Source organism: Falco cherrug, chromosome 10 (assembly GCF_023634085.1).
Source record: "Falco cherrug isolate bFalChe1 chromosome 10, bFalChe1.pri, whole genome shotgun sequence".
NCBI lineage: Eukaryota > Metazoa > Chordata > Aves > Falconiformes > Falconidae > Falco > Falco cherrug.
In genome coordinates, this window is record NC_073706.1 from 1,407,879 (window position 1) to 1,420,662 (window position 12,784).

The following is a 12,784-nucleotide window of genomic DNA, read 5'->3' on the forward strand; positions in this document are numbered from 1 at the left end:
TATGTGGTTTGTTGTTTGGTTCTTTTAAACACCTACTACTAGTTCCTTTATCAGCACTGCATGTTACTGGTCATTCTCTGTGATTGTTGTTTCCATTTATTATTGTATTTTCTACTAATTTGTACTTACCTGGTTCTGCTGAAATACTTTTCAATATGGATGCCACCTTTCATGGCTCTGCAGTCCTGTTAAATGTTATTTTGTTTAGTACTTCATGATCCCAGGGATTTTGTTGCTTTTGACTTCTATTAAGTTATCTTAAGTCTTTTTCTACGGGCAGATCGTATCACACGGAGTATGATGGACTCTCAGAATCCTGAGTGCTGCAAGGAGGTGGTGGAGCAGTCTGTATTCACTGTCTCATCCAGTGTTAAAACTCGGCCACCAGATGAAACTAGTAGAAGCTAGTTTCAGAAGAAACAAACAGGAGGTGGTGGTTCTCCTTATGGGTAGTAGACCAGCGTACTTCTTGCTGGAGCGTGCTGTGGGTGCAGAAAGTTTACCAGACAAGTTGCTTGACACAGAGACCTGTTGAAGGTTGCCATATAAACAAACATCAAGGACTGAGAACTGGCCTGAGCTGAAGTTGGTTGGGAGAGTACTTGGAGGAAGCATATATGAGATTTGTAGCCTTTTTACTTTTCTCAGTGTATCTCGCTACTGTTAAGGCAAGACATGCCGTTAACTGGGCTCTTGGTCACATCCAGTGCAGTGTTTCTTGTGTCTTACACCCTCTGACAGTTACTGAGGTCTGGCTCAGTAAAGAGATTGAGTTTTACATGACCTAAGTGCTAATGGTGAATATCTACTTTATTTGCCTTTACTGCTGTCTTCTCCCAGTGTTTCTTTTGAACTTGGTTATGTAACTTCCTTTCCATTTATCAGACTGAATTCTTGATCCTGGTTTTGGTATGTTCAGAAACATGTTCATGATCAGTTTTGGGCAAGTAATTTTTTAAAAGAGGCATTACAGGAAAAACCTTCTACAGCCGCTCACCCTCACAGAAAATCAGCAACTCGACAGAGCCCAGGGATTTGACCTCTTTTCCCTGACCCCTCTTTGGGGAGGTTGTCAATGAGCTCTGCCAGCCACAAACTACAGAGAAAAAGGAATTTGGGACAAGCCACAGTACAATCCTGACTGTATTAAATATATGGGGATCTGCTCTGCATCTTCAGCTGTTACAATGGCAGAATTTTTGAATTGATAGACTGCAAGACAGAAACATATACCTCATTTTCTTGATAGGAGACAGCTAGGGGTGACCTTCTATTTTCGTTGAAATATGTAAATAATGTCTTGAAATAAACAAGCTCTAAGGAGTGTTATTGATGACTATGCAATTGTTACAAAGGTAGCAGAGCATGCAAAAGTCTTTTAACATTAACATGTTTTCATGGATTGAAGATTTTGGCAGGAACTTGTTCTGATGAAGTCTGGCATTCAGCTTTTGTCCAGGTTACTACAGTGTCGAAGTAGCTTGTCAGTGAACATTGAAGAAGGCTTTAAAGACCGTTCTGTGAATCTCTTTATCTACTGAGGCGGGTTACAAAATTACTTAATTTTAATTAGAAAATTAGAGAATTTATCAAAAAAGTTAGTATTTTAAGCTATATGGGAACTCACAGCTGTAGCTAATTATAAGCCAGTAAGCTTGTTTGTAGAGAAAGTAACAGTGATTAATAAAAGACTCAAAAAATCAAGATTGGAAAAATAATTTCTGCAATATCTTTGTCATTTCGCAACTATGTGAGATTGCCTGAAGGAACTGGCCTTTTTGGCTACTTGCTACAGAGATATTTTTAATCTGTTTTATTAATTTAATCATTTTGATCCTAGCTACAGTCTCAGTCATTTTCAAAATTACTGTCCTACGAGTAATAGTTATGTTATTGGAGGAAATAAGAGCCGTTTGCAGGTTTTCCCATTTAATGCCATGTGTGTTTATTAAAAGGGCAGCAAACACTTAAAAAGCTCATATATAACTATATGCAGTTGTAATATATGGTTTACATTAGTTACAAATAATATATAGGTCATTCTTTCCAAACGCAGCTTGGGAGAAAGTGCATAAAAAAGCCTAAATATTTGAGGAGTGACAGTTTTTATCATGAAAGATTTGTGCTGTTATCTCCTTCAGGACCTTCTGTCAATATTGAATGCTCCAGTAATCAATGGGAGTTGTCTGATGTTTATAGCAGTGTGGCTAACAGAAGTCCCCAGAGTAGACTCGGTACAAAAGAGTCTACAGCTCTAGAGTAGGCTGTACAACAAAAGTCTGCGCGTACCTGTGTAACTTGTTTTGCACAAGAGATGGATTAATTTTTACTGTATCAATATAAAACATTACTTTGCTATTACAACTTTGACCACTCCAGGAGTGTGCTGATGATGTAGTATATCCGTGCACCTAGTGTAAACATTGCCTTAAAGAGCCTAATCTTAGTTTGAAAAAATGACTGTGCTGACACATCTACTGTGTACAGGTACAGGACCTAATACATTGTACAGAAGAGGCTTTTTATTCTAGCAGGAATGGTAGAACGATGGGCTGGAAACTTAAGCCAGAAAATTAAAATATGAAATGAGATACACATGTTCAACTGTGAGGGTGATATGCTTTAGCCAAACACAACTTACTGAGCTTAATACAGAGGGAACTCAGTGAAATGTAATGGTCTGTGATACGCAGAGGGTCAGGTTCTATGATCTAATCATTTCTTCTGGCTGAAATCTCTTCATAAAAAAATCTAGCTCAACCATAACTTATGGCCTAAAGAGAGGAATTGCTGCATGAAATTCAATGACTAGTGCTTGTACAAGGTGCGGTTAGAAGTGTCCTTTCTGGCTTTATAGTCTATGGATGGATTAATGTGTTAAAGTAGCTTAAGGGTGCAACACGTGCTGGCAAAAGCTGTAGCAGAAAGAGACTCCTGTTAAAGTGCTCTCAAATAGTGCAGCCCGTGGACATCACAGCTGTGTCTACTCTAGCCTTTAGTGTGGCCTGACAGGGACACACATGTGGAGTTAAACAGTTGATGATCCAGCATCCCTGCTTTGCAGGGGTGATCTTTACACTGTGCTGGTTCTAGCCCGACCCTGTAGGCTGAATGCTTCATAGCAGGTAGGGAGCATGTTAGAGCACATTTTCCAGTTTGTGCGCACTGACACTTCTCTGCAGTGTCAGCCAAAGCATGACAAAGTGGAGATGAGGAGGAGATTCTATGAAAGAATGTTCTCGGTCCAACAAAGGACATTAATATGGACTAATCCTATAGCAGCTTTTGCTTTAAAAGCTGTGCCCATACGTAAGATACTTTCGTACATATTGAGCATACACAGTAAAGCAGTGTGCTCTTACTTTCCTAGGAATTATGTTAGAATTCAAAACCTTACATGAGACTTGATATTACAAATTGTCTGATACAGCAGTAAGCCTCACCAGGTGGCTGTTGAATTATGTATATTGAAGTCCTCGAGACTGAAGATTAGGTTTCTTACTGCAATATAGTAACACAAATGCAGTAGTTGTATGCTGTAGTTGTCTTGCAGGCAGAGCGTTGGGGTCATGGAGTCTTTCAATGAAAAATTGTGACATTTAGCAGGAAGATACATTAGCTCTACATTTCCTTTTTTTAAAGGTTTTGTAAATGTGAGAGATGTACCAAAACTGTATTCCTTGTTTTGAACTAAGATAGCTGTGTGTGTCAATTGAGGCAATGGTTTTTAAATTTATTCTGGTGACAGCTCTGCAGTGGGTTGTTCCAAAAAAGGCAAAGGGGCCAAGTCCCTAGAAGAGCTCCAGATGTTACTGATTTTTTCCTTGTTATTAATAATTGCTCACTTGGAATTGTCTAGCAGTTTTTCTTCATAATAACAAAGTGTGGAAGGGTCAGCAGAATCATGACCAGCCAGATCATGAAACTTGCCAGTGGTGAGAACATGTACAAGTTTAAAAAGAGGAAGCATTTCCAACAAATGCTGATTTACTCATTTTTCTTGTTTTATAAAGAAGGAATTTTTTCCCTACAGTGTTTGTACTTAACCAGTGTTGGTTGTATTCTTCAGAAACTGCAATATTCTTTTAAATGTAATTTTATTGCCTAAGATACAGCTCCATCCCCAAAGTCATATTTTATGTTTTAAACTGTTTGTCTTTTAAGATGTATTTATTGCCGTGTTTGTTTAACTTGGTTATCTCCTTCATCAATCTATTTCTTGCTAACTTAAAGCTGCTGCTCTTTGTTTTTAGTATAGAAAGCTGCTTCCCTAGGGACGTATAGTCCAGGACTTGTCTCTGTAATGGGACTATTTGTTTTCTTTGCCCCTTGCAGTTGCCTGCTGTAACATTTGTAGTATGTGTTAAGTAATCCTTGAGGTAACATTTTTATTATGTCATAAAAAGTGCGTGGCAAATATATAATAACTCATGGAATTTGTTTGTTTAAAATGGAAGGATAATTTATTGAGTGTGTTACATGAGACCTGCTCCCCCTTATTAGAGCTGTAGAAGTGCAGCTTATTTAGAAGTACGTTCTATTGAGAAAAACCACGATCTCTGACATGCATAGAAAGTTTGAGCATGGTTGGGTAGAAATGACATCATAGTTTATGTACTCAGTAAAAATTTAATTAAGTCATTACAGAAGTTGCAGTCATCATTTAACCCTCTGATTTCTTATGTTTAGTTCTTTTTTTAAACATTCAGTAATAACCAGTCTCCAAATCTTGATAGCCTATAAAATATCTGCATGAATTTTAATAGTTTATATTAATGGAAAAATATGAGTAACTGACATAAAAGGAATTTTCCTTGTATTTGCACTATATGCATTTCTATAAAAATCAACAGATGAAAAAAGATAGTGGTTTAATGGAAGACTGTTTGAACTGGGGATTCACTAGTGTGGCAAAAACTAATTAACAGCTTGATAGAAAAGCTGTTGCATAATTGCCAAGGTGAGTACTCTTAAGGATAGTAAGAAAGTATTTAGGACGTGGTTCACACTGTCGTGTGATAAGCTGTATGTCAAAGACAGCAGTGCGTATTCCGTAGTAGAACTGATACCCTGCCCTGCATTCCTGCTTGCAGTTTCCTTTTTTGTAAAACCTGTGTCCAAGATGCAGTCTCATACATAAATGTTCTGCTAGTATGGAATTATGAAGATAATTATCCTTGTCATCTATATTTACATTGGATGTGAGATCTGTGAAAAAAGAAATGCTTAGTACATCTTAGATCTCTCATGAGAGTCGATACAAAGAAGCAGCTTTACCAATTGAAGTGTAGCTTAGCGCTCAGGAGAACTGTTTATTAAATCATTTTGTTGATAGAAGTAAAAAGTACAGGCAAAAGGAATAGGCGTTTTGGATGGAGATGCACATGAGGTATTTCAGCCATCACTCTAGAGCTAGCAGTTGATCTCTTCTGATTTGTCTTAAGCTCACGTGGGATAAGTTCTGCAAGCCGATGGGTGGCTTAGGCCAAACCAGCAAATACTTAAGCAACTGTTAAATTTAGTTGAAAGTTAGTGTGGAACTTGGACCAAGTCACACTTACAGCATAGGGGGAATTAGTTGGATCATCACAAATAATGAAAGAAATTTAGTCATAGCCAAAAACTAGTATGTCTGAGCTTCTAGTGAGATGCTGTGGAAACAGAATCCATGTGATTCCTGAATGAGAAAGTCCGTATTGACAAGTAAGTGAGGAGTAGTGGCAAGGAAGGTGCCTATGTCTTTAGCGTTCCAGTAATAACAGTTACAGTTCTTTACTGTAATAGCATGTCTAGCTCTGGAGTCCATACTTCAGAAAAAATGTTGAAAAAACTGAATTTCTAAAACACCTGTGTGAATGAATCAAGGTCCAGAAAATCTGCTTAACAGTTAAAATACAGAGGAGTCTTCGTTATCTTAGCCTGTGCTGCCACTGAAAGGATAGCCTTGCTTTCACTCTTTTCCCCGGCTGCATTTTTTCCTCTGCTCATGTAGCTGGATGTCAGCACAGTTGGCTGAGGATTTTTCTGCCACTCATATGTTCTGAGCAGCACTGACTTTCATTTGTGTACAAAATTAACAGAGCTGCATTGCATGTTGTTCTAGAATGCCTAACATCGTTGGAGCCAAATCTTAACCTGTGTGGGCCAAGGCGCTGCTACTGCTTTGCCTCCTCAGAGTGAAACTGATAGTATTTTCTCATCACCTCCTCTTTAGAGCCTATGCAGATGGTTTTTCTGTTTTTTGGTTTTTTTTTTTAGGTTAATTCTGTTGTTCTAAAGGAAGATTTAAGAAGTATGGTAGAAAATTTCTATGCAGCTCTATTTGGATATGATGAGGTAAGAAGGGTGCTTTCAGAGAATCTGCAAGAACAAGTATACCATGTAATTCATTAACACAGAATATGCCAGATGAGTAAAATGTTTGCTGTACATGTCTTTGGAGAAATGTTATGTTACAGAAGCAGGCTTCTTAGTCATTGCCATCATCTTATTCCTTGAGTTAAAGTACTTCTAATAAACATGAAAGCACACAGCATATTGATTTAAATGATGGGACATGGAAGGAGGGATAGCCTTTGTACTGCTGCTCCGTCACTGTTTGACCTTCAATAAATCATTTCCTCCCTTTGAATCCCTTTGCACACAGCTGTAGTTCGAAAGCAAAGAGAGTATTTATAGAAAATACCAAATAATATGGGGAGACAAAGGTACCACTGTGCACAAGTGTCTGTAGGACTTTCAAGAAGAAAATACAATTACATCATCTCTTTTAATAGTTATTTTTTTGCTCTAGTGGGTGTTGCTCTTCAACTGCTCTTCTTATTCACACAGTGGGATTATTTTTTGCACAGTGATTTGCATTATTAATATCTTTTAAATTTAAACTTCTTAGAATTGTGGACAGTGTTATGCATGCAGGTCTTTAATCTAGCTTTAAGTATAGCCAGGATGTGTCTGCTTGTGTGTCTGTCTGTTTATTTTTCTTTTCTCTTTTTGTTGACACTCTTTTGGAAACAAAATGTCTAGTTAAATTAAAGACAAATGTTGACATTTTTATTTTTAGCTGAGTATTTTAAAGTCCTCTCTTGCTTTTGGCAAATGTGTCAGCAGAAGACGGGAGTTACGAGACTCTGCTAGTAACACCACATAATAAAAGACAATAAAAGTGGGAGAGAATTTAGACAAAAAGCACTCATGGATGTGGTTTTTTGTATAAGCCAAATTTAATATTAGATGTAACTGGAAAAATCTAAATAGTTCTTGATGAGTTCTCTCTCATTCAGAATGAAAAATGAAAAAGCAAAGGAAAATAGCAAAGTCCTGACTATTTTCTGCAATGTTGTATTAAATATCCTTTAATTTTTCTATTCCAAGTGTCATGGGCTTCACACAATTCTGTGAGGTGGTGCTGTCTTCTCTGTAAGGCCAAAATTTTTGTGGCAAAGATTTCATAATGTAGAAACGCAGTTATCAGCTCCTGCATTAGGAATTCCCTGATCCAGTTGTTTTCCAAATTAACTTGCCAGAATATTTGTTACGGGCTGCTCTGTAAATTAAATTAAGACCAGCGTTGTTTTTGCATTCTGGGAAAGAGTGGTGTTGATACAAACTGTATACGTGAAAAGGTAACAGCTGTGTGCTCTGAGACAGCTAATATTGTCAGTTGCCAAGTAGTGATGTGGTTGTCTTGTGTTCAGACCCTCATCATGTGCAGTTTTTAATCCCCCTTTTACTTCCTTTAGGGAATCTTGTCTGATGATCGTGTTCTGGCAGCAGCTCTTTGGAGAAACCTTTTTAACAGGAACTGTGAGGACCCTCGGCATCTAGAGTTACTCGTAGAATACGTGCGCAAACAGGTATGCTGCAGTTTGTGGTGTGGCTTCTCTTTATTCTGTTATTTAAAATATTAAATATTTATTGCTTGCACACCATATAGCTCAGTTCTCCTCATAAATATAACTGATGTTTATATTCAGTGATTATTTTTAAGGAGAAAAGGGTAAAAATATAAAAACAGGCTGATACTTATTGCAGATTGATGAAAAATGGCTGCAGAGAAATTCATGGAGTATTGAAAGCGATCGTGCTCATCTTTTTCTGGACCTATGCGATGGAGGGGCTTGACAAAATGGGCTACAACTTGTAGAATTACAATTGATGTTGCAGAGTTGGGATCCTCTTCATAATGAAGTAGCATGCAGAGCTTGAAAGTCTCCTGATGATCTTTGTGGGAAAAGTAAAAAAAGGTTACGTTTTCCAGAATTTTTTCTGTTTTGGTTATTAACTGGAGAAAACGATACTAAGTAGTGTTTGTCCTCTCAACCCTTAGGAGATTTGTGAACCAGATTTCTAGGAAATGTTGGTAGGATATAGTGGGTATCAAAGATTTAAAAAGGAGCAAGAGAGGTTCTGGAGGAGTGTAGGCTGTTGGATAGGGAACTGAAGACCAGAACCTCCACAACAGCATTCTCTGTAATGTTTCCAATACTGTATTCAGGACCAGATAGAGATTTGGAGAGACGGTATTTCAGAGTGTGGTCTGAAAAATGGTATGGGAAGCAAATGGCTGAACTTTATAGGAGTCTGAGGATGCTTTTGGAATGCCAAAGGGCTTCTCAGGAGGGACAGGCTTAATTTAATGCTTAAGGTTGCTGATGCTTAACTTCAGTGAGTCTGTAGGAAAGTTTAAAACTGAAGATTGGCAGGGAGCAAACGCATATAAAATGTAATTTGTGACAATTTGCTGCCAAGTGGGGAATTTGTTGCACTTGTGTATGTTCAAGCGAAGGATAGGACAGAAGCTATTAGCAGTTGTAATAGGAAGCAGTGATCACACAGATAAATGTGGCACACTGGGGGAGAATGAGCACAGCCTCTGAAGACAAGTCATTCCTGTAGACAACTCTAAAGTGGTGCACTTGAGGAAAAATATTTCCAGCTTTGCATATATATTGATGAGCTCTAAACTGTCTGTCACCACACAGGAATGAGTCCTTGAGATTATAATTGTATTATTGAAATGTCAGCTCAGCACTCTGTAGTGTTCTAAAAAAGTAAATCAAATACTCAGAACTACTAAGGAGGGAATAGAGAATAAAGTATTGTCAAGCCACTTTTCAAATTTGTGGTACTCTTGTGTTCTTGAATTACATGTGTGGTTTGGGTTCCAACCATCAAGAAAGATAAAAACCAAATGGAAGAAGGCTCAGAGAAGAGCAGTAGGGATGACATGAAACAGCGTTATTACTATCAGTGAGTAGGATCCTCTGTCTGAAAAACAGCTGAGAAAGAATATGAGACAGCTCTTGGGAAATCTTGAAGGCAAAAGGAAAGTGAGCAAGGAAAGGTGGTTCACTGGTACCAGGGTGTGGGGACATAAAGTTGCTACAGATTGTTTGGGATGCTACAGTTGCCCTTGGCTTCCAAAGCTACTGGCAAGGTTTATGGAAGGGAAGTCTGTCCAGGGATATTAAATCCACAACAACCACTTCAGGTTCAAACCTCCTGAACTAACAAATTTTGAGAGGGAGGGAAAATAAACAAGGAAAATAACATTGTATGCATGTGTTGTACTTAACTCCTGGGGCATCTGCTTTGTTGACTGTCAGAAACAGGATGTTGTGCTTAGGTGGCTCCGTGGCCCTTGGTGTATCCCTTTCTTGGTTGAGAAACTCCTTGTCCGGTTATCTTTGTTTCCAGTAAGCATTGTGCATGAGGTCTTTCCCACAACTTCTTGCTAATCCTGTCTTTAACAGTAGCTATTAGTGGATGCCAGAGGAGAATATAGTAACAGAACAAGCAAATGTACTGTGTCTTTGGTCAACTCTCCTTGCAATCTGCGTTCACAGACTTACCTGAGCCAGAGATGGTGTTTCTCACTGTTACTGACTCTTGATGGACTTTCCCTCCTCCACCACACTTACAGTGTCCTGTGGCAGCAAGCTAACACTGTGTTGTGTGACAAGAGTTGGTTGGCTTTTTTGCTTTCATTGCACCTTAAAACTTAATTTGATCCCAAGTATTTCTTGTATTGTGAGAATGAGTGTTCATTCCACGTTCATCTCCTCCAGCTCATGTGCTTTTGTATTATAAATCTCAGGTGTTCCTTGCTGGTCAGGCTTTTTTTCTATAGTGAGAAGCCTTAGTCTATGTGAAACCACTTTTGAGAGCAGTCAGTGTAGATGATGGTACTAGCAGTGTGTCATCTGAATTAACTGCTGAGAAGATAAAATGACTCATGTTAGCTTTGCTGGCTCTTCTTTGTCCTATTGCCAAACGTTCAGAGGAAGCATGAGCTAAGGTGTTAGTAGAAGACCTTACGAAGTTAACTCCAGTGGATCTGCAGATACTTATCTCGTAGCCTTTCCATGACGCTTCAGCAGTCCTCAATTATCTTTTTAGGTCTACCGCATACAAAGAGAGAAGTATGTTCAAATCTCCCTGTTCTGCTTACTTTCCGGAACGCAACGTGTTTGGGTAGCTCTTGAGAAACTTGAGTAGGTGATGGGACAGCTTGCACTAATGTCCTGTCCTTGCAGGTGCAGCACTTGGATGCACTGAGCGGGGAGGACCTGCTGCTGACGGGCGAAGTGAGCTGGCGGCCACTCATGGAGAGCAATGCCCGCAGCATCCTCAAGCCCCTTTCCCCTGTTTACAACGATGAAGGACTCTGAGAGCGCCGGAGCTGACGTGTCTGTCAGTTTGTCAGATCATCTTGGGAAGCATGCCTGAAATTGAACTGGGCTGAGGCTGTGGGTCAGGAAGGAAAATCTGCTGTTGGAAAGAAAATACTTAATTAGATGTCCTGTCTGTGGTGCCTCAGTAGTAGCAAATTGGACAGCCATACTCTTTTGAATATTCACTTGCAAATAAACGCTAGTTGGTTGGAGAACCTCTGTCCTTTTTATGGCACTGAGTGGTCCTTGCTGACAAATTGAAAGACCTGCCTTCTGTCTTTAGGAAACCAGGTATTTTACCATGACTTAGAGTTATCTCAAGAAGACGTTTCTAGACGTTTCTGTCCTTTGCCTCATTTGGAGAGCTGCTACCTAGTGACACAGCAGTGTTCCTCTGCTCACTGAATGGTTGTGAAGGCAAATCTGAGTTTTGCATATTAGATGTTAATGTATTTTAAAAGCTTGATATCAAGATGTAATGGTCTATTTTTGCTGTAGTGGTGTTAAGAATTGCTTTAAAAGATTCTAAAGGGTTTTCTGTGAAAATCCGTTTTAGGAACTCTCTGCTTTGTTGCACAAGGATAGGAGGATGCATAGAATAACGCACAGTCCCAAGTAATGCTCTACGAGTCTAGCCAATTTAATGAGAATAAAGTCCAAAATGTGGCTAGGCTGTCATTAAAGCTGCCTCAGAGTACTTGGTATTTCAGTCTGCCTTGCTGGTATTTCCATATTCTTTTTAGAGTTGTGGTTTAAGAATTTCTTTATGAAAAGAACATTCCTGGTTCTGTCCATGGCTCTTAATGGGACAGGACTATGCTGTCCTCCATCCCCCAAAGCAGTGGTCCAGGGCTTTTTAACAAGACCTGTCAACCCCAGTGAAAACTTTATATGGCTGTGCAGGCAAATTACACCAACATAGTAATTACAGGAGCAAGAGCTCCACTGATTAAATCAGCAGAGGCTGAGGTGTACTACGTAGGTGGATGGTTCGCCAGGCTATTTCCAGGTCAGTGAAAAAACAGTTTTAATTTCTCTCCTGTCTAAAATCTTACTCAATAATAAATGTCAGTCTGGGTAAATGTGATGTGTATGTGTTTTCTGTGCCACTTGTGCTTTTGATAAGAATTAAGCACTATAATATCGGGACTTATTCCTAATGAAACTATTAAATAAAAGTCAAAGGTGATAATCCTTAACTTGTGACATTAATCCTTAATTTGTGAATCCTTAATCTGGTTAAAGTGAGACTGTGCCTGGCTGTGACTATTCTTCCTTCTGAAGTTGTTCTCTTCGTATTGTGTGTTTTGGGAAATATTTGACATCCTTCTCTATGTAAAGAGCAGTGGGATGCAGAATATAGGCTCCCAAACACTGGCTTGCATTTTTTTTCCCCGGTCTTCTCTTAGGGAGCCTTCTGTGTATAAAAAAGGCATTTTGTTATTTTTTTTCCAAGGCGAACTTCCTCAGTTTAACTTGTTATAAAATGAGTCATGTAAAGAAACCCTCTATGTGTGAGGTGTATCCCTTCTCTGTGAAAACATTACAGACCAAACAACTTGCTTGCAGTTTATTTAAGATGCTTTTGTTGAAAGCTGAGCTAAGCAGAGAAACCTCTTATATGTGAAGTATTATACAGTGTGTGTGAGATAATAACACCTTGTAATTCATTACAGCTGGCTTGTATTTACATAAAAGAAGGCTGAGCTGTGTAGGAATTTGCTGATTAATTTATTTTTAATGAGAGTGAAGTATACCAAGTACCAAAATAAACTTTACTTTGTGTATCTTACTGCTCCTGAAATAGGTGGAAAAATTAATGGTAGATATTTTGGCTCAAAGCTACATACATTAATTCATATACAAAACAGTTATTTAAACTTTAACCCCTTTCCTGCTATGTAATTTAAACCTGTACTCATGTTATCCATGCCATGGGAACACAGGACTGCGAGTACACCACCATCCAACCTGGTGCTGTGCACAGGTCAGAGATCATGTGGTGGCTGTGGCACTGATGCTGCGAGGCCAGCGAGCTAGGAGAATTCATGGGACCACTAGTCCAGAGATGACAATACCTTTGATACTCTGAATATGGGACAGCCACG

General features: G+C 38.9%; 1 protein-coding gene across 2 annotated transcripts in view; it reads left to right on the forward strand.

Annotated features, from left to right (window-relative positions):
- Positions 1-11,758, forward strand: part of LOC102052472 (ubiquinol-cytochrome-c reductase complex assembly factor 1) — a 46,822-nt gene extending 35,064 nt beyond the window's left edge. For both annotated transcript variants that reach the window (XM_055722436.1, XM_055722437.1), the window contains 3 exons: positions 6,259-6,336; positions 7,743-7,856; positions 10,539-11,758. In XM_055722436.1, the coding sequence (XP_055578411.1) occupies positions 6,259-6,336; positions 7,743-7,856; positions 10,539-10,673 (327 nt within the window). In that variant the 3' untranslated portion in view covers positions 10,674-11,758. The remainder of the gene's footprint in view (positions 1-6,258; positions 6,337-7,742; positions 7,857-10,538) is intronic.
- The last annotated feature ends 1,026 nt before the right edge of the window (positions 11,759-12,784 follow it).